Source organism: Phycodurus eques, chromosome 19 (genome assembly GCF_024500275.1).
Source record: "Phycodurus eques isolate BA_2022a chromosome 19, UOR_Pequ_1.1, whole genome shotgun sequence".
Classification (NCBI taxonomy): Eukaryota; Metazoa; Chordata; class Actinopteri; order Syngnathiformes; family Syngnathidae; genus Phycodurus; species Phycodurus eques.
This window is the reverse complement of record NC_084543.1, coordinates 14,752,761-14,773,122: the sequence shown is the minus strand read 5'-3', so window position 1 is coordinate 14,773,122 and position 20,362 is coordinate 14,752,761. Positions and strand designations below refer to the sequence as shown.

The 20,362-nt window shown below is 40.4% G+C and overlaps 1 protein-coding gene across 1 annotated transcript; it reads right to left on the bottom strand.

The window, feature by feature from the left end:
- Positions 1–1,235: 1,235 nt before the first annotated feature.
- Positions 1,236–20,180, bottom strand: anln2 (anillin, actin binding protein 2). The gene is given in 23 exon segments (XM_061663970.1): positions 1,236–1,720; positions 2,779–2,921; positions 3,006–3,113; positions 3,308–3,394; positions 4,849–4,902; positions 5,220–5,329; positions 5,437–5,461; positions 5,535–5,696; positions 6,281–6,329; positions 6,426–6,552; positions 6,692–6,865; positions 8,912–9,047; positions 9,160–9,186; positions 9,188–9,290; positions 10,073–10,176; positions 10,345–10,661; positions 14,676–14,754; positions 15,177–15,263; positions 15,897–15,989; positions 16,176–16,360; positions 17,629–17,751; positions 18,283–18,389; positions 20,139–20,180. Coding segments are annotated over 21 exon segments (2,409 nt in total). The 5' UTR covers positions 17,705–17,751; positions 18,283–18,389; positions 20,139–20,180; the 3' UTR covers positions 1,236–1,557.
- Positions 20,181–20,362: the final 182 nt, after the last annotated feature.

The following is a 20,362-nucleotide window of genomic DNA, read 5'->3' as shown; positions in this document are numbered from 1 at the left end:
ACCCACACAGGCACAGGGAAAACATGCAAACAGGCGAGGCCGGATTTGAACCCGGATCCTCAAACTGTGAGGCAAATGTGATAACCAGTCATCACCGTGCCGCCTAGGAATAATTATTTAAGAATCACTGGCCAAAATGTTTTTTTTAAAAAGGCTTCTGCTAGATTTACATTCGGTGTAAGGACTGATTATTTTCTGGTGGTTGCTGTTGAGCAATCAAAAAATTGGTTATGGATTATCAATCGTAAACGCATCACATGGGCAGTACTTAGTATTTTGACTCGCACCAGGAAGACAAAAATGGAAAGTTGTTTTTTCTTTTGCAGATATCACAGTAGTAGTAACCTTATAAAACTCTTCTCGAGTTTGCACGTTCATCCAAAAGGTATTTGATGGGGTCAAGATGCTTTGGAGCTTGTTTTGTGTGCACTCGGGCACAATCATGTTGGATAACAAGGGTCTTTCCTAAACCAGAATGTGGGAAGCATAGAATTGTACAAAAAGTGTTGAAGTAGTAACATTCCAAATAAACAACTTTAAGGGTTTCTGCAAACGAAAATGAAAGCATTTGTCACACAATACCATTGTTTTTGTGGAGGACATCCCAGGCCTTTGTTATAAACAACAACAGGGGCGGAAACTGAATGAGGCTACATTAAACTACTGCTAGCAGTTTGAAAACTGAATTTTCATATTATGCATTTAAGTGCCATGTACTTTTTCAGCATTCTTCAGTTGTATGTGTTGTGTGGTGCATGACTGTGTCAGTCATGTTAAATGTGCTTGTATATTTAAAAAAAAAAAAAAAAAAATGAATTGTGAATTCAAACTTTAATTCACACATTTTTTTTTAAATTGAGCTCCCCCAAAAAAACTTTTTGCTGGGATCTCTTGCAAACAATTGGTTTTAGTGTGTTGCTTGTACTTTCAGCTTTGCTGTAATATCTCTTTGAGCAAAGGTTAGGTATTTTACTTACAAATTAGGTTACTTCTCTAATGCAAAACTTGCTTAAGATTGTTTTCCTTTCTGAGAATTTATGTATTTTTTTTTTGCAGACCCGTGTACTCAAAGACTGAGTGTTGTCATAAAAGCCAAAGGTGTGGCAAACAGTTATGAATTAGAGGGTGTGCCTATTTACTCAGAAGTGAGATGTACACATTATAGATCACATCAAAGATGGAAAAAGTTTTGAAAACATTTAGTCTTTTATTTTCCCATCAAAAAAAACCTTGCATTTGTGTAGACTACATCCACTGTATATATGGCTTTCAGAAGTTTGACATGGAATTTAAAAAGGTTTAATATTTTTTACTCTCACCCCACCACAAAAAAACAGCACATCCACCCCCAAAACAACCCTGAATCCTTTGTAAAACATGTCACTTAAATAAAAGTGAACCCAAAAATAATTGGGCTTGTGAAAAATCTCCAAAGACGTCACTATTTATTGTTTTAATCACAATTTACAGCTCACCACTAAAATGCAGTTGTGCACTGTAGTGTCAGGTGCAAACGCACATTCAAAGCTCTTCACATGTGCTCATTTAGCAAAGTAGTTATAGAATGCTCTCCCTCAAGTTCCCACTTGAGTTGTTGGACTGCTGCATTTCTGTATGGATTTCTGATGATCGGTTCCATGTATGGAAGTCCAAAAGGGCTTGACTGAGTTTCTCTATCCAGTTCAACTTCTCCTGTTTGGTGTCAGCTGAAAACCAACACCTGAAAGGGAAACATCAAAATGTTTACAGCAGTAATCAGAGGACTACTGTATGGAGCAGGTCATCGAAGTTAGCCTTCAGCTAAAAGCATGATGGGACCCAGAATTCACTGCGGTGATGTTTTTAACTACAGTACTGTAGTTGTAGAAAATCAAGCTAAAGGTTTCTCTTTACTTGCAATTGTTCCTGTCGATAGTGTGTGTGAGTTAGCTATTAGTCAGGCTAAGGTTGGCATTTGTGAATTTATTTAATAAAACACTGACTTTCCGGTCATATTCTTTGTATCCTCATGCAATTTTGTGACTTCTCAAATGCATGATTTGAGATTACTCAGTAAGGTTTCTTTTTAATGCAAAGAACAAGAGCCCAATTGACCTTATGTCAGTCATTGCTGCACCTGCCACATTAAAATCATATACCCAATTAAGGCAGCTGTATCAGATGTACAGTTGAGTCACTGCACTACACTGACCTATTACAAAAAACTGCAATAAACAGCAATATGAGAACCGTGATACAGCGAGGGATTACTGTACATAATTTGTTAATATCCATTATGCTACAATCCCATTCATTCGAGTGAGTGATATACAGTATGCGTTTCCATCAGCTGTCACATGAAAACAATGCAGTAGCACAGATAACTCTGCAAGGAACATAAGGTATCATGCTTGAGCAAAACAAGAGGCATGTCTACATTAATTTCCTCAGCTAGTGTCCCCCACTCTAAAAGATGCCATGCCTCAATTCATCACTTGAACGCCGCATCTCAAAACTCAAAAAGGTCTTTCTTAAAAAAATAGGACCTTATTCTTTAACAGAACAGTACATAGGACTTTTGAAAGTGCCAAAGATTTATGATGCTTACCACGAGGAACTGCTATACACAAACTGATCTCGTGATGAATAAATTTGATTGTTGATATGCCACTTCAGAGAATACTTCTCATTTAATATACATCGTTTTGAATATTAATCCTCCTGAGCATTACCAACTCACGAAAATATATTTTGTTCTCATAAACAATAAAAACCGAAACTATAAAAATTTAAACTCACTTAGCAAAGGCTCCATTGTTGTCATCTTGCTGTAGGATGTTGCTCACCAGCTCAAAGGTGTAAGGTCGAGCACACGAGTCCCTGTTGACCGGTCTGACACACTGATTGGGGGAGCTGGACAGGGAGATGACACCCTCTGCTTCCTGCGTTCATTTATGAAAACATTTTCAAAGTGCCCACAGGCTTTGATGGATCAATTTCAACTACAACAACTTGACTATTCAAACCTTGGATTCTTTGTCATTGGGATGATTCCAGTAGAGCATGGTACACCCATCCAGAATAAAATATCGACGATGCCACGCCCCATATCCGCTGATAACTTCAAACATTGTCTTAGGATTGAGCAATAACAGAGACAACAATTATTCTTGGTCTTGTTGTCCCAATCACAAAACCTGGCACTTAATGTGTGCGTATACAACCACTCACACGCCACCTTTGACAACCATTATCTATCCATCTATCTATCCCTCAATTCAGTCCTGTCATGCTGGGAGCTACGGGTGAGTCAAATATCCACACTGACCAGAAAACCTTGGTTTTGCACACAGGAGTGACTCTCGCTGTCCAGTTGCAGGTAGATGTGGCCCTCTAGAGGAGAAAGAAACGGCACCTGCAGGTGGGGGAGAAGATGTCGGATTTAGAGCAGAGAGAGAAAAGACTTGTCTTGTGTTTTCTGTCAATTCAATCTTTATTGTGTAACTGTTGAAGAGCAATCTGCAGAACACAATTTTGGAATGCTATTCTACATAAAAATAAATAAACATTCACCATCCTACTCCATAATGACCTTATTGAGGACAACTTGGGATGCATTTATTTCCACATCCATTTTCCTCTTGGAATGAATGGATAGTTTCCATTTACGCATCGGTCCAAACTTCAACAGATTCAAACCATCATGGGATCAATTTTTCACATTCCCCAAAATTCCCACATCTCTCCAAGCCAATGCAGACATTTTACATTTTTACGGATTCAAATCATTACAATTTCAAAATGCTCACCTCATGCAGGACGTTTACAGACCTTTTAAATCACATTCCTAAAAGTCGCACAATCAAATTCCTTCTACACTAATCCAACTGTTCAGCCCTTGCAGAACATCTGCTGAACAGTTAAGCACATTCACTAAATACCCGTATTTTCCACATTATAACTCAAATTAAGAGATATTTTACATACTGACCTCATCCTACATTTCTCAACTGGATCAAACCATTCAGCTTATTCAGGACATATGGAACTCAATCTTAATCACATTCTCCAAATTCCAACAGTTTCACAATCAAATTCCCAAATTAAGAGCTACTTTACATATTTACCTCCTTCCATTTTTTCTTGACCGATCCAAACCATTGAACAAGTCTCACATTTGATTTTACATTTCAACATCTAATTCCACAGCATTTCAGTACAGCTTTCAGCTCTTCTGCATTCACATTTGCAGTTACACTGTATTTACTGTAAATCTTGAAATCCACAAACTGTAAATACTCAAATTCACCCCATTTAACTTTTACTTTATTATTTTTTCAGTTAGTTTTCCATGTTAGATTTTCAGCTTTCGACATGCGCAATTAGTCTGTGTGCCTTAGAGCTGCTAAATTGCATTTCATTGAAAGCTGTCTGACAGTCTGCAGTGACAATAAATTATTTAATTTTCGCTCTTTAACGCTTTCAAATTCCAATAGGCACATTTACAAAATTATCTGTGCATCAGCAAACTTAAAAAAAATAAATCAATACATTTAACCTAAAAGGCTTTTTTCCCCTCAGAGCGCTCTGTAAAATCAAACAGTAATGTTGGGCCAATATCCTAATAATTTTTCTATACTGCATTTGAACTACCTCAAGAGGCAAAACTTCAAATGATTACCGATTTTGTATTTTTAAAAATATATTATACATAATGTAATAATCAATCATCTGGATTGAATGTAATCCTCAAGGATGTTAACCGACATCGTCTGATATGCATCTTCCACATTAAGTACAGTTTGGGTAGATCAGGAGCTTAACAAAAAAACATGGTGAGTGTGACATCCTTAGCAGTGTTGTGCAGACCTTTTCCTGAAATTCATCTCCAAGGAGCCTCCTAATTTTGCCTTCGAGTTTCATCTGAGCATGGGAAGCATAAAGGAAAGACAGAAAAGGGGAAGGGAGACAAGGAGTGACAGACGGGTTACATCACCAGTGACCCCCACCCTTGAAGGAAAACTTAAGTGGTGGAAATAGCAACATACAGTCAAGTCTGTCAGTGGCGTGCAAAAAAGGTGTGTAGAGTAACTGATGTAAAGACAACTTTTTTTTTTTTTTTTTAAACTTACAAAAGTTATTGTTTTGCTAAGCTTGTTTGTAGCAAACCAGCTGTCAATCGCTCATGAGCCATTTAAATAAACACATTGATGTTTTCTGGGCCCTACCCAAACTATTACCTTATCTAACAGGAACTTGTTGTGTCCCAGAGAGGCCAATGTGATCTTGTGGGACCCCACCAGACAAAAGTTACTAGAGCGACGAGTGCCTAGGGTTGGAAAAGCAGGGGCTGATGGCAGAGAAGGGAATTAAAAAAAGGCAGGACATTATCACTAGAAAAAGCAGTGTTCTGGAATACCTCAATCAAACCAAAACAAATAGATGGGTCAAACTTACATGCGAGATTGTTGCTGGTTCGGTGCTATAATAGAAAACAAGTTGACTAAATTAACGCATTGAAGCTCTTTAAATTTTATGCAAAACACAGCACTCACTGTTAGGGTATTCAGAAGCTTTTTTGGAGTTACCTGCAAATGTAGAGCATGTAGGAAATGTTTTAAGAAATATAAGCAGGCATAATAATAATAAAAAATGTCACAGACCCTTGACCTGGTGATGGAATGGTCGATACCACTGTTAGTCCCTGAAGTTTGAGACTGCACAGCATAAAACAAGCATATTAAACAGTGTTTTATTAGGTCTTACAGTGAAAACACAGCTACAGCTGGTATTGATGCTTTTATTTAGCTACACTATTATTCAGAAAAAAGAAAAAAAAAAAAAAAAAAAGTATAAAACTAAAATAAGTGCCAAAAAGACCAGTTTGGTTAGGTTTACAAATGAGCTCAAAGGGACAGCCAAGGTCAGATGCTTTGGAGACAGAGAGCAGATTTCGATAGGTTGGACACATCCAGAAGAGGCGAGAGAGTGAGGCTATTGGTAGAAGGATGATGAAGACTGAGCTCCCAACGCAAGAGAGCTCGAGGAAGACCAAGAAAAGGTTGATAGACATGAGGGCAGTTGGTGTTGAGGGACCAGAATGAAGAAGGTAGGCGTAGATGGAAAAGGATGACACACCGAGGCAACCCCCAACGCGACAAGCCGAAAGGAAAGGAAGGAGGAGCGAATGACGAGAAACAGAATCTTATCAAAACTAATTGTATTGCTAATTCTAACTGTTCACTTTTCTTATATAGATCATATGACTTTCTGCTTTGGAGTTGATAAGGCCTCGTCTCACCAGGCTGTAAGCTTCAACATCAATCTCAAAGGTTGAGCGAATATCCTCCCTGAAATGTCAAATGACAGGAGAGGTTTATTGTCAAAGAGCGTTTGAAGAATGGTTACAAGAAATGGATGCAAAAACTGTTGATGTAACAGCTTACAGGGTTACAGAAGTGGAGAAAGAAATGGTGTCTCCATTCTGAGCATCTGCTGCTGTCGCCAGTGGCGTAGAAACGATGTTACAGGGACCGTAACGGATCAGGATGAAGAAATAGTAACTTGGCCGACCTGAATGTGTTCATTCAAAAATCGATGAAAATAAAACTAGCTGTTCCCATGGTTGTTAATTGATCAAATCAATACAATAAGTATTACACCTTTGCAGCCACTCAAGATAGCTGCACGGTCACTGAATACACAAAAATACCTGAGCTGTTGTGCGAGGAACAAACGTATTCCAACTTGAGAGGCAGTTGTATATTTGTGATGCTAACAGTTCCTCTGCAGGGCTGCTGCCTATCAGTCTCCTCGCCTTTAGAATCTGAACTCTTCTCCTCCCTTAGCCTGACCACCTCTGCTTGCAATGCTGAGCACTTCTCACCTAAACAAAAACACATACAGATATATACTTGTTAGGTAGAACGCTTTGTTTAAACAGTGGCTATAAAACGTATACACACACCTGTTCAAATACCAGGTTTAGTGGGGGAGGGGGGGGAAATTAGACCAACAATCATTTCAAACCTTCCCCCCCACCCTTAAAAAGGACCTATAGCATCCAGTTGGCCTATAATAATACTTTTAAGTTCTCTGTATTTTTTGCTCACGAAAATGAAAACTGGCAGTCATTTCCAATCATAATCCATTTTGGAGCAATTGGCTAATTGCCCTGGGAACACCCTTTTTACGTCACCAAAATCGAGACACCGCCTTGTCTTTGAGTGAGGTCAGCGACAAAACCAGTGTGTATAGGACAGATGCCTTCCTTCTGCCATGAAGCATTGCAGCGAACGATTTTAACAAAACAAACCTAATCAAAATGTATCCTAACCTCACTATTTTCTCTCAGTCTAAAAGACTTTCAATATCGGTGACGAGACCGCAGAACACGTTCTAGTTTAACAAGAAAATGTCCCCGTCTTCTGTCGCTGACAGCAGCAGGCTCACGCAGGTTTCGAGCTCAATGTGGGGCTCACCAAAACCTGCCTGAAAATTAAATACTTCATCAGAAAACTAGCTTAAAATTATTAGCCTATTTTGGGGGGGGATTTTTTTTTTTCTGCGGTTGAAAACTAAAAGTATGACATAAGTACCATCACTCACAGCATTAGAGTCCTTTAATATGACCTGTACAACAATCAAAAATCTTTCCAGAGAAGTTTAAATAAACTGAGAACGCGATTGCGTAAGTGTACACACCGTCACAACTGGGGATGTGGCCGCGTTCCGAATTAACCAATCACATTCAAAATCATGTAAAATGAGTCAGCACACATCTGCCAGTGCCTCTGATCAACCCCAAATAAAGTTTTTTGTAGTTACATCTTACAACACAAGGAGCTGTCCGCAGAGTGCTTCCACAGCATCAGAGGGATCTCATTTTTCAAGGGTATCAGTCAGGTAAAGGGTACAAGAGGGTTTCCAATGCATCAAATACACTATACCATGGAAGACAGATAGCATAGTCAAGTGGAGAAAGTAGCAATGTCACTGTTGTGCCATTAACTAAGTACTGGAGGTCCCTCCAAAATTCATGGAAAGGTAAGACAATTAGGGATGCTACGGCAAGAGGCTGACAGCAAAATTGACGGAGTTGCAGAAATTTCTGGCAGGTACTGGCTGTTTAGTATGTGTGACAACAGTCTCCCGCAGTCTTCATATGTCTGGGATATCGGGTAAGGGTGGCAAGACAGAGAAGCATTATCTTACAATGAAAAACATCCGAACCTGGCTCCGTTTTGCAAAAATCTACTTGAAATCTGCCAAACATGGGGAAATGTGCGATGGTCCAATGAAACCAAGGTTAAAGCTTTATGCCATAACTCCATCACCAAAGAACACCATACCTTCAGTGAAGCATGGTGGTGGCAGAATCATGCTGTGGGTCTTTGTTTTTCTTCAGCTGAAACTTGGGCTTTAGTCGGGGGGGGGAGGGCGAATAATGTACAGCTCCAAATACCAGTCAAGTGTTTGCTCAAAACCTTCAGTTCTCGTGTTAGAAAACTAACTTAAAACAATGTCAAGAAAACTACGAGAACACAACTTTATTTGGGGTTAATCAGAGGGGCTTTAAATGGTGACAGTTGTGTGCCGACTCTCATCTAACATGAGTTTGAATGCGATGGGTTCATTCTGAAGAGTCAGAGCCCCAGTAATACAATGGGTTTACACACCTCTGCAAACATGTTAATTTTTACCTCCCCCCCTCGCTATTATAATAAATTGTGTTATACAGGTTATAGGGCACAATGGTAAAAAAAAAAAAAAAAAAAACACCACGTTCTGAAATGATTTTTTTCTTGTATCAGAAAAAAACAAGTGTGTAGACTATCAACTATTTGTAAGAGTGATACTGAGCACAAAAGATGTGTAACCCATGACGAATTATTTTCGGTGACCAAGGCAAGTGAAATGTTCATGTACATACAGGACACAAGTAGCAGCTTTTCAGCCTCAGCCTCCTCAAGTGAACCACGTCCATGCTCTACATCAGTACAGCAACTTAATGCCTGCAAGGTTTGTTTGATGACAGTCTGCAGCTTGGCTGCTTCTTCATTTAGCCCCTGGACAAACAGGACAACATCCAAATTTAATACTGTCCAAGTTTGTCTAAATTTCAACCAGAAGTAGAGCGGAGTAACTTCATATTTTGATATTAATTGTCCAACTGCACACCAATATTTTCTCCTTGATGTTGGTAGAATGATTGAGGCTGGGGGTTTTCAGGTACTCCTCTCTGAATGCCAGGGGTGACACACGGAGTGGCCAGCACCTTACTCTGCCTTTGTGTGCGGTAGGCATCAATACTGTCAAATCACAGAACAAAATGGTGGCAGTAAAGAATGTTAAAGTGACACTCAAGGGGTCCATAAACTTTCGTGCACCGTAAGTCACAGACAGACTCGCGCACAAATACACACACATATATATAACTGTACCACCATCATTATTGTTCATCACCTTAAGATGATTATTGTTAATAAAATTACCGTTATCTCATTCCAAGCCCATAACTCTAACCTGTTTCAGCCTCTCTGCTCTCCATCTAACCGGTCAAGGCAGACAACCACCCCACAGTCCCGATTCTCTTAAAGCTTTCTTCCTTAAGCCTGTGCTACAGTGTATGATTTTTTTGTAGCTTATAAAAAGGAAAGCAAGCATTACTGCATCGCATGTTCACATTGTGCGATGGAGCTTTCATTAAATATTGGGCTACATCAGAACGAAATATCCAGCATCAGTGTACCTTAGCTCTGGTTGTTTTAGTCATTTTTTTTCTTGGGTTGTTATCAGGGCCTCGGTGAGCCGAAATCTAGCCCTTGTGGTGTTCATGTGTATGGAAAAAGATCTAGACCTGCTCCGAATGCAAAGTCCAATGAGATAATGTCTTGTGACGTGCCGCTTTATAAACAAAATTAACTTAACTATGGGGGTTTGTGTGTGCCTCGCAGTCCACACTCTTTTCTTTAGCCGTGTTTAGCTTGTGGGTTCACTGGGGCACAGTGTGGGGGGTCTTAAATGGAGAAGGCAAAGACAGTAGTTGCCACTCTCAAGATTTATTAAAAAAAAAAAAAAAAACTGCGCTTACCTGTAGAGTGGAGCAGTTTCAACAGGAAAGCGAGGGGTCTCTTTTGGGGTCAGGACCAGAGATTCAGGACAAGCATCCATGTCACTTGCTTGTCTCTTTCGTTTCTACCCAATGGTGGATATAAAAATCATTCATCACATCCTCAGCATGCTGGACATGTTTTTGCATGCATTTGGGAATTCGTCAGGTTTTTGACAAAGTGCTAAGCGCTGTAGTGTGGGCGATCAAACTATATAGAAATAGGAACCCTTTGATTAAACTCATCAACTTACCAGTGGGGTTACCACAGCCTCTACAAACTTGCTGAGTGGAGAGAGGATACCATCAGGAGGGAAAGTCAATAGTTCATCCCCATTGCTTTCAAACTTCTCACACTCTTTGTCTTTGTCATCCAAATATTCTCTACTTTTCTCACTCTCCACTCTTTCTTTCTCGCCACAGCAATTGCTGATGCCACTATCCTGGTCCCCTGTGTCCTCTTCATTGCATTGCTTTTTGTCCTTTCTTTCGGCATACTCCAGCACTTCTTCAAACATCTGGTCAATTATTTCAGCAGTGTTGGTCTCATCAAGAGAGCTTACCTCAACATCTGAGAAAGTGGGGAAATAAACACAGATTCTGAGTGTAGTTTTATATATATATATATATATAAGAAAAAGAAAAAGTCAGCTTCTTAAGGATTAAAAGTTTCATTCTGCAAGCCCCACATACATTTCATTCCCCTGTGCAACCTCACATCTTTCTTTCACACCAACTGGTTGCAAATCCAGATACATACAAGGGCTGCACAATATGGTGTGTGTGTGTGTGTGTGTGTGTGGGGGGGGGGGGGGGGCAGTGTGATAGTTTTAACCCAGCGATATGAAACTGTACAAATGGTGAAAATAAGGAAACTTCTCTTCGGACACCTTACACTAGCTTTCGTAGAAAAACTATGCTCAGTGTTACACTGAGGTCTAACTGTAATAAAATACACTGTAGTGTTTGAGTTAAAATCATTCCAGGCCTATTTATACTGTGGTATGTATCGCCATTAGCACATTCCCAACACTGGTCATTTGTTATTCATCGATGGGTTATTTTAGCTATTGGTTTTAACATATGGCTTTTATATTTAAGTGCAACGCGACACGTGTACATTTTAAGTTTGTCACTTCAGTATAGCCCTAGCCCGACCCCACTCCCCCCCCCCCCAATGTAATCTGTCGAGATGCATGCCTTTCATTCTGAAGAGCGATGCACGCAGACATGTAATGTAATTGTTTACAGTGTCATTAATAGTTAGCGTATTAGAAGTAAGCAACACTCTGGGCTACACAGTTTGTGTTGTTTGAAAGTTTATAATTACAGCAACATTGGTGTTAATGTCTGTTAGTGTCTCTACTGCTTTTCACTTTACTCTGTTCGCATTGAGGTAACTGACGTTTGTAGTTACATTTTTTGGGGGTTTTAACTCCGTTTTACAGGAAACTACAACTGGGAGTGGCAAACAGCTTGAATGTTTTGCCTCTTATTTGGAGAATTGCTCGCAACAGTATCGGTCAAGACACACTGGAAAGGTGACTACTTTGAAGGCAAGGCACTGCAACGCAACTATTGCGCACAGGTACATTGCAGTATATTGTGCAGCTCTAATACATACTGTACAACCTCGATTATATTTACAACATCAGCATATGCAGTTCCCTAATCTGCTACGAGTCAAGTATACCCATGTCTAGCAGCCCACTTGTTGCCCCCTGCAGTCTCCCCTTTATTTCACCTGCCACACTTGTCTCTCCTCTCAACTCCATGGAGGCCCCAGAGGAACTGATCACGTCAAGCTCCGGGTTTATTGAGTGTGCGCCTCCCTCTGCCGTGTAGGTTTCTTCTGGCCGACCACAGTCTACCATACTCTGGCATCCATCGAATGCCCTTCGCTCAATTTCTTCAAGGTTCGTTGACAACGGGGTGACGTTCTTCGAGAGAGGGGTGTCATTTACCTCTAGCATCTTAACTTCTGGCTTTTGGTTTACATCATCCCTACCACCTCCCTCATGAGACACCGGTGGCAGACGACCTTTCCCCTTTGTGATCTGGATTTGATTTGGTTGCCGATATCCATCACCCTCATCAGGGCCCAGTTCTGATTCATTGTTGTTGGTAATCTTTTCTGCGCTAGTTTCTACTTTAACTTTTTTACAAGACTCTTCCACTCCCTCATCATTCTTCAATGAAGGCAAACAACATTTCTCTGATCCTTGGTCTCTCGTGCAGCTTTCTGACTCACAGCGCCTCCGTTTTCTTCTTGGTGTCACGTCTTTGTGTATCTCAACAAATACATTGGCCATCCGATGTTCACCTTCCTGGATCCGAGTGGGCCCACTATGCTGTGCAACGCTGCTGACTAGATGTTTATTCTCTTCGGGTGGTTCACATGACCTGTGACCTTTGTCATCACACACACTTTCCACCTGGTTTTCAGACATGCCAAATTCTGGACCTTGACAAGTAGGATATCGCCACAACCTCAACTCCTCCTCTGTTGAGAGCTCCATGGTTTCATCACCATAAGATGATTCACGATCCTTGATATTTTCTTCAGCCCGGCCTCTCTGTTCGGTTACATTGGAAATATTCCTGTAGGCGATATTCGACTCCTCAACACGACTTGATTCTAGATGGTTCTGCTCTTCACATGCAGGCAGCTCTGACTTGTTCTGATCTTCATCCCCAGGTACTCTGGTGAAAACGTGACCTGGCTGATCATCTGGCTTCTCCAGTCTTTGTTCTCCATCATTGTCACATTGAGCAGTATTTTTCTCCTTTCCTTTCAAATTGCAGCTGCCCTTCAATGTTGGCCTCAGAGCCAACAGATGCTGCAGGGTCCCCAGGAGAACAAACTGTAGTTGGATGAAGAAAAAGAGTATTGGTATCCAAATTACAGTGATGCCTTTCGATAAGAGTTTAATTCGTTCCTTGACCATATTCGTAACTAAAAACATCTCAAATCCTCTTTCCCCATTGAAATGAATGGAAGTGCCATTATCTTATCAACCGCCCAAAGAAAACATTGGGTGCACTTTTTAGTGAGAAAATCAGCACTCAAATGCTTTATACAAACATACAGTTATAACTAGAATTAAACACTTAAATTACACTCTCCTTCAGTGCACATCGTGGTGCTCATTCTGATGCGCCACCTGGGGTCAGTAGAATACCCATGGAAAGATAATCTACTAGAGACTCAGCTCCTCAGTACAGCAGTAATATTAGTCATTCTTTGCAGAGGCTAGAGAATATATGCCTGCGAGTATTGCTGTACTGTTTGCGTTCAGACAGCTGTTGCTTAAAAAGGTAACAATACCACACGTGCCTTCTCCATCGTATCAGTTCTACCCCAACCAGCCTGGCTCCGCTTCTCCATTACACTTTTTCAAGGCCGCGCAACAGCGCCCCTTTTCAGAACCTCCTCCAACCAGGTTCTAAAAGGCAGGCCGATGAGGGCAGTGACGTAGCTGTCATCTGATTGGCCGAGAGATGTATGAGTTTTTTTTTTGTTTTTTTTGTAAGCGTGGGGACTTGTCACTTTCACAATCATGGAATCACATCAAGGGTGCCGCACACCGAGCGCCGCCGACGAACCAGACTATACCGTTGTGCAGTGTGAGTGACTAGGTGACTGTTTTCCTGAGTGGCCGATCAGTCTGCCAGCGGTTTTGCCGCGATTCAAAATTTGAATCGCCATCTTAACATCACTGCAAATAGGCTTTGCCCTCACAGGGAAAACATTTCCAGGTTTAGCGAGCCGCTTTAAGCTATCCACTGTAAAATGGTATATAATGGAAGAAAATATTGTTTTATCAATACTTAACTATATTCATAATGTACCCGTGGATGAAAAAGCAAAGCTTGTGACCAGATTGTCCAAACACGTACGTACACGCTGGGTACGTTCAAATGAATGGAACCAGCGAGCCTCCTATCAAATAGCCACACATTTCTATTTTCACCAACTCCCCCCCTCTTTAGCAACCGGTTCTTCCTTAACTATTAATCTCTTTTTTTGTGGTTCAAGGAATGTATACAGGCTCGCCGGGCATCCACTTGTGAATCGCTGATGTGCAGGGGGGCGTCAGCTACTCCACACGATGGTCCGGTCCAGTCGGGTTCGACCACGTCGCACAGTGCGCGGCAGGCTTAAAGCAGGTTTTGTTCTGTGGTCGACCAAGGAGGTGCGGGCATTTTTGTTCATATTGGCAGAACGTGAAATACAGCTAGATGAAAGGCGCGACAAGAAACGAGCATGTCACCTCCTTCTTGACCTCGCTCCAAACCCTCTCATCACACACACCACAGTAATTTGCAAAATGCCACAAACAAAAATTATCTGGTGTATACTCCATAAAACCGCATACAGAAAAATCAATGTGAAAATACATGTTTTAACCGTAAATTCAGTGAGCAAAGAATTACCGATTATATTAGAACAGGCTTTTTCCCCGTAGAAAATATTGGGTGGGGTATGATATACAGTACGTTGCTACCTCGATTAAATTGTCTACAAATTGTCTTAAATTTGTCTACGCAAAACATCAACACATTTAAAATTAAAATCTTTAACCTGTTAACGATCCATTCCGTGCTCCTGATGTATCAGCTTCAATGTAGCTGCCATTGTTCATCCGTCCGTTGTCATCGACCTGCTGGGGATAATGCTTTTGTCAGCCTTACTAGCAACATATTTAAGTTGCGTCTATACCACATTCCAAGTGGGAATAGACCAGTTGTGATGTCAAATATTGACTATAAATCCAGACAAATTTACAACCAAAAAACAGTTCCCATTAACAGCCCAATTCACCAAAACTAAACCACAGATGTATTTAAAAATAAAATTAAATTTGTTAAACACTCCATTTGTAATTGTGTCAAGTCTACATACGCCATCCAGCTTTCGTACAGCTTTGTTTTAAATTAAAAAAAGACCAAGCTGAAGTGTTTGAATCACTGTATAAACCAGGTGAAGAATGCAGGTAGGGTGCATCACAACCCCAAACGTCCACTTAAATTAATTTGTTCTCAAAATAAAACTGGCATAAGAATTTGACTGCTACACACTCACATGCCACTGCTGCATGGGAGGCCACTGCACCACTCTTTTGGCTCTTGGAACACCAGAAGAAGGGGATGAGAGGCCAGGGGTCCTTCCCTTTAATTAAGGGTTAGGAGGTCGTATAAAACTGGCTCAAAATGGTCCGCTCAGTGTAAAATAAATAAATCATAGTTACATTTATTGAGGGTAGTTGAGTACACTTATATAAGCTGTACACTGACTACTTTTTTTTTTTTTTTTTACGTAGCATACATTACATAGCATACATTTGGAAAATTTAATTAGTGTATGCATATGTAAATACTTTTTTTTTTTTTTTTTTTTTAAAAGGCTGCTGCATTTTGACCAAATGCAAAACCTTTCATTCTCTAATAGTGGGCTTTGTGGTATATATATATATATATATATATATATATATATAAATAATAAAAGAACATACAGCACCTACTTGGCTCATGGCGGCCCTACTCAAAAAAGGCTTAAAAGTCGGACCCTGCTGACAGTGCATTTCGGAAACAACCCTCAGTATGAGACAGTACAGTTCCACCCCACTGCAAGTTTCAACCATAACAATGAACAAATCGCTACAACCTCAATCAAAACTACATTTTCTTTATTTGATACAACTGTCGCATTGGCTGTTATTTTGTGCAAGTGGTCATAGTGTGTGGCTCGTCTGTAATTGATAACGGCACGGTCATCTGACAAATAATCACAAGGAAATCCTACCTGAAATAATAAAGGATCAGAGCTGCTCCTCTTTAGCCAGGCATTTTCACTAATTGGTTGGAAGGGCAACTGGTTCAACTCCTGTTCCCGCTCCTTTGTAGCCGTGGACATAAACATAAAAATACTACACTTTCTAAAAAGATACACCAAGTTAAGACACCTATTCACACATTTTCAAACACACAAACACTCAGAGGTGGGAAGAAAATAGTGACTCCTTTTTGTTGCCAATAATACTGAACTAATGCTTTCAGACAGTCATACGGCCACTGAACCAACCTGACGAATGCGAGAAAACTGCTGAGAGCTCGGTGTCGCGTCACCTTGCAGTTTCTGCTGAATGCCAGACACAACGTTGGAAAGGGCTCGCACACGCGGCTTTGCTGGGCTAGAATAGGTGTCTGGACTCGACTGACAGAATGGCTCTTTTAAACGATCCATACGTTGATTAAATGCCGTCTCACCTGAGGGGAAAAAGACAAAATAAAATACAAAAATGCAGTTTTCCACATACGGTATTAACATTCAGTGTTGGGAAGATTAATTTGGAAATGCAGTTGGTTACAATTACAAATTACCCCGTTGAAAATGTAATAGTATAAATATTTTCTTAATACTGAATGACTGCATCAACAGGACCCTTGGATATTTCCTCTTTAAAAAGTGGATCAAAACTATAGATCATTTGGGAATTAGCCACATTTGTTCTTTACACAAATAAACAGAAAACCTGGAATAGAAACACATGGCGTAATAAAAACTGTTGCATTATACAATGTTGACCTAACAACAAATGTGCACAATTTAGACACAAAATAAGTGAATGCAAAATGATGAAAATTAAACTGTTCAAGCCAACGTTCTTGTGTGTTCGAAAGCGTAACCGAGTTAACTTTTGCAAAATCTCAGACAAACTAAAAGATTACACCACAAAGTGGCGATTCAAGTTCATATTTGGAAAAATATGACACGTTTGAGACTACAGCAGAATAACGAGAGAGGGCCAATCACAAGCTTCAGCTTTCGCTTTCGCGCTTTTGCGGCTATTTTTCCAACTGCAACTAAAATTGTCATGAGCGAAATTTCCAAAAGCAACTGCAAACACAGTAATGGATAACAATTACATGAATTGTAAGAACATAACATCTCATTAGATACTCCCCAACACTTATTTCCATAGTTTAGTTTTAACAGGGCGGCACGGTCGACGACTGGTTAGAGCGTCAGCCTCACACTTCTGAGGACCCGGGTTCAATCCCCGGCCCCGCCTGTGCGGAGTTTGCATGTTCTCCCCGTGCCTGCGTGGGTTTTCTCCGGGCACTCCGGTTTCATCCCACATCCCAAAAACATGCATTAATTGGAGACTCTAAATTGCCCGTAGGCGTGACTGTGAGCGCAAATGGTTGTTTGTTTCTATGTGCCCTGCGATTGGCTGGCAACCAGTTCAGGGTGTACCCCGCCTCCTGCCCGATGACAGCTGGGATAGGCTCCAGCACGCCCGCGACCCTAGTGAGGAGAAGCGGCTCAGAAAATGGATGGATAGTTTTAACAGAAACTTCATGATTAGTTGGCATTCAAATGTGTTAGGTGCTAAAACAGACAGGTGGTGCCCTTCCCCATCATCTTTGACAATGGTTCCTGGATTATTTTTTTTTATATTTTCTGTAGCCCCCCCCCAAAAAAAATAAAAATTGACAAATTATAAAAGATTGATTTTGATTAGCATACTCACTGAGAATATTATCTTTCAACACCTTATCCGTTGAAGAGCTGTCATCACCTGTACCTGGCATGCACCCCTCAGCCATTGGAATCCCCTCTACAATAAGAACAGGCCGTGAAGACTACAACGCACCTGTCATGAAACAGACTTTTATGAGCCTTTCGGATGCTTTGCAAAGGAGAAAAGGGACTGACATTGAAAGAACAGTCGAAGGTGACAACAGGAGGTCATTTCATTACAGACAGCAGTAACATACAAAACTACTAAACAATGTAGTACAGTATAGTCAAACGCATTGATCCTATCTAATTTCTACACCGAAAAGAGTATAGATTAAGTCAGTCTTTGAGCCAGTTTGCAAAGAAAATAAAGCCACTCGTGGCCGAGAAATGTCACAGGCCAACACAAGGAACAAGGGCACAGCAAAACCACTACAAAAAGACAAAAGATTTTTAACTAGTCTGCAGTTCAATACAAAGACAGCAGTATACCATGTAGCGGTATAAGGACTGACCGCTCACATGAAACCACAGCCAGCCTGCCTTAAAGGAAAAATAAGTCACTTATTTCACACTAAAAGGTAAACAAAGTCTTTTTATATATTAAAAAAAATAAAAAATATTATTTAAAAAAAAAAAAAAAAAACACAATGGGGTGGCTCACGAGTGCAGCTGGTGGTGTTCCTGGGATCAAACCAGAGATCAGGACTCCTTGCTTAGCACAGATTGGTAGGTTGAGGGCAACCACTCAGGGAGGACCAGTTGGAAAATCTGAGCAAGGAACCACCGCACACAGATTAAAAGGAACTAGTGATTGGAGAGACCCTTATTACACTTTTTTCATAGTTCTATACTTGAAATTATGTCTGCAAGGAGGGGGGGGGGGCAGAATAGACAAAGTAGTAATTGTAGGCTTGTTTTCCAATTAATTTTTTGCTTTTCAGCCTGACATGTAACTAGCAGAAGCCGATGACATTTCATCATTGAACGTCTATGTATTCTGCAGCATAGGTTTTGCCTATATTCAAAGTCTGGATGTTTTTTAAAAAAAAAAAAAAAAAAGACAATGAGTGAAAAGTAGGAAGGCTTGTTGTTATTTATATAAAAAAAAAAAAAAAAACAAGTGTTGCAATGCCTCCTTGAGGAAGACAGCAATATCATCCCACATGGATTATTGCAGATTCGTTTCCATGTAAACTCAATTTTGCATTGATTGCACCACAAATGCCTCGAAGACGTTTGAAAAGATTTTCTGTGGCTGACAAAGTCAATGGGAAACCAGTGAGGCGCACTAAACCTGACATTGCGTCCTAAAACGAGACAACCTACCGGAGATAAATGAATAAATTTTACTTATTGACAATATGCTATTTATTTATCCTACTTGTCTAAAAATAGATTCCTATAATTTGTCATATTTTATTTTCATTATTTCACTTCTGTCCTTTTCAAGGTAACTCAGCAGCAGAGGGACGGCCCCCGAGCGCCCTCAATTGACCAGCCACCACTGAAAATTACGATGAGGCGATGAAACATTAATATGGTTTGGGTTTCATAACAGCCCTCTGGGGGAAACTGTTCCAACAATGTGGTCCATGACAAAAATTAGTTTGACAACCTTGATATAGTCCACTTTTTTTTTTTTTTTTCCCCTCCTAAAATTTTTCTCACTTCAGAGTTGATGAGATTCCAGCCGACAGCTACGATATACAAAATATGAGTTAATACTGCCCCTTTACAGTATAGCCTTTGTCCTATGCAGTGTCTCCAGTCATTTTGTTTCCCCCACCCTCCCCCCCTTAAAGGTTGTCATTTTGGATGTGGCAGGCATTCCACCTGACAGCAACAATATATAACATATGACTAATTACTGCCCATTTATAGTATAGTTATATGCAATTTACACAAAGACATGGAGCTACCTTGATATTTGGACCAAACATTGATTTACTCATGAGGGGGTACAAACTTACTTTAACACTTTGAGTTCAACACAAATCTTAAAACGGGGGACGGGCAGGGAATAAATAAATAACATAAAAATGTTATTTAGTTATTTTTAATTGTAGCAATCCTGCAGTTGTGTTAAACAGATTGTTCAGGGGTTCTGTAAATTCCAATTGTCTGGGAAGCCATGAAAGCAACACTGACATAGGAGGGAGGGAGTGTTTACATGGGAGACAACGTAGACTGAGTCCGTAGTGGAAAATGCATGACCAATTTAATTACGTTTTGGTGTTATTACAGCCGACAGTAATCATTTGTTGATAGTTCGCTGCTCGTCCTGGTCCCTTCGTCCATGCGAAGGCAACGCTACAATATAATAAGCTTTCCGCGTGGACTGTGATCATCAACCACACACACAACCTAACGTGCATGTTTAACCACCCCCCAAAAAAAGAAAAAGTGATTAATCAAATCGAGCCTTCGTTCAAAGCAAAGGGCGGCTAATCAGATTTACATAACCCGAATAACCCTTAATCGCAAAAAGTCGTACTTTCAATGACCTAAAATTCTCACCTGTGAGTCGATTCTAGGATGCCTGACTGACTGTAAATGTTCCCGCTTCCTGCCGCTGATTTTCAAGCTAAAAATGGTTACGTAACTTCCTTAGCACGCCATTCTGATTGGATGGCTTGTCAACACCTCCCGCCTCTTCAAACAGAGTTAGTTCTGATTGGATCTCGTCTTTGGCAGCCATTTCCGTCTCGTTTTTATTCGTTAACGAACATTCGTTAACGACC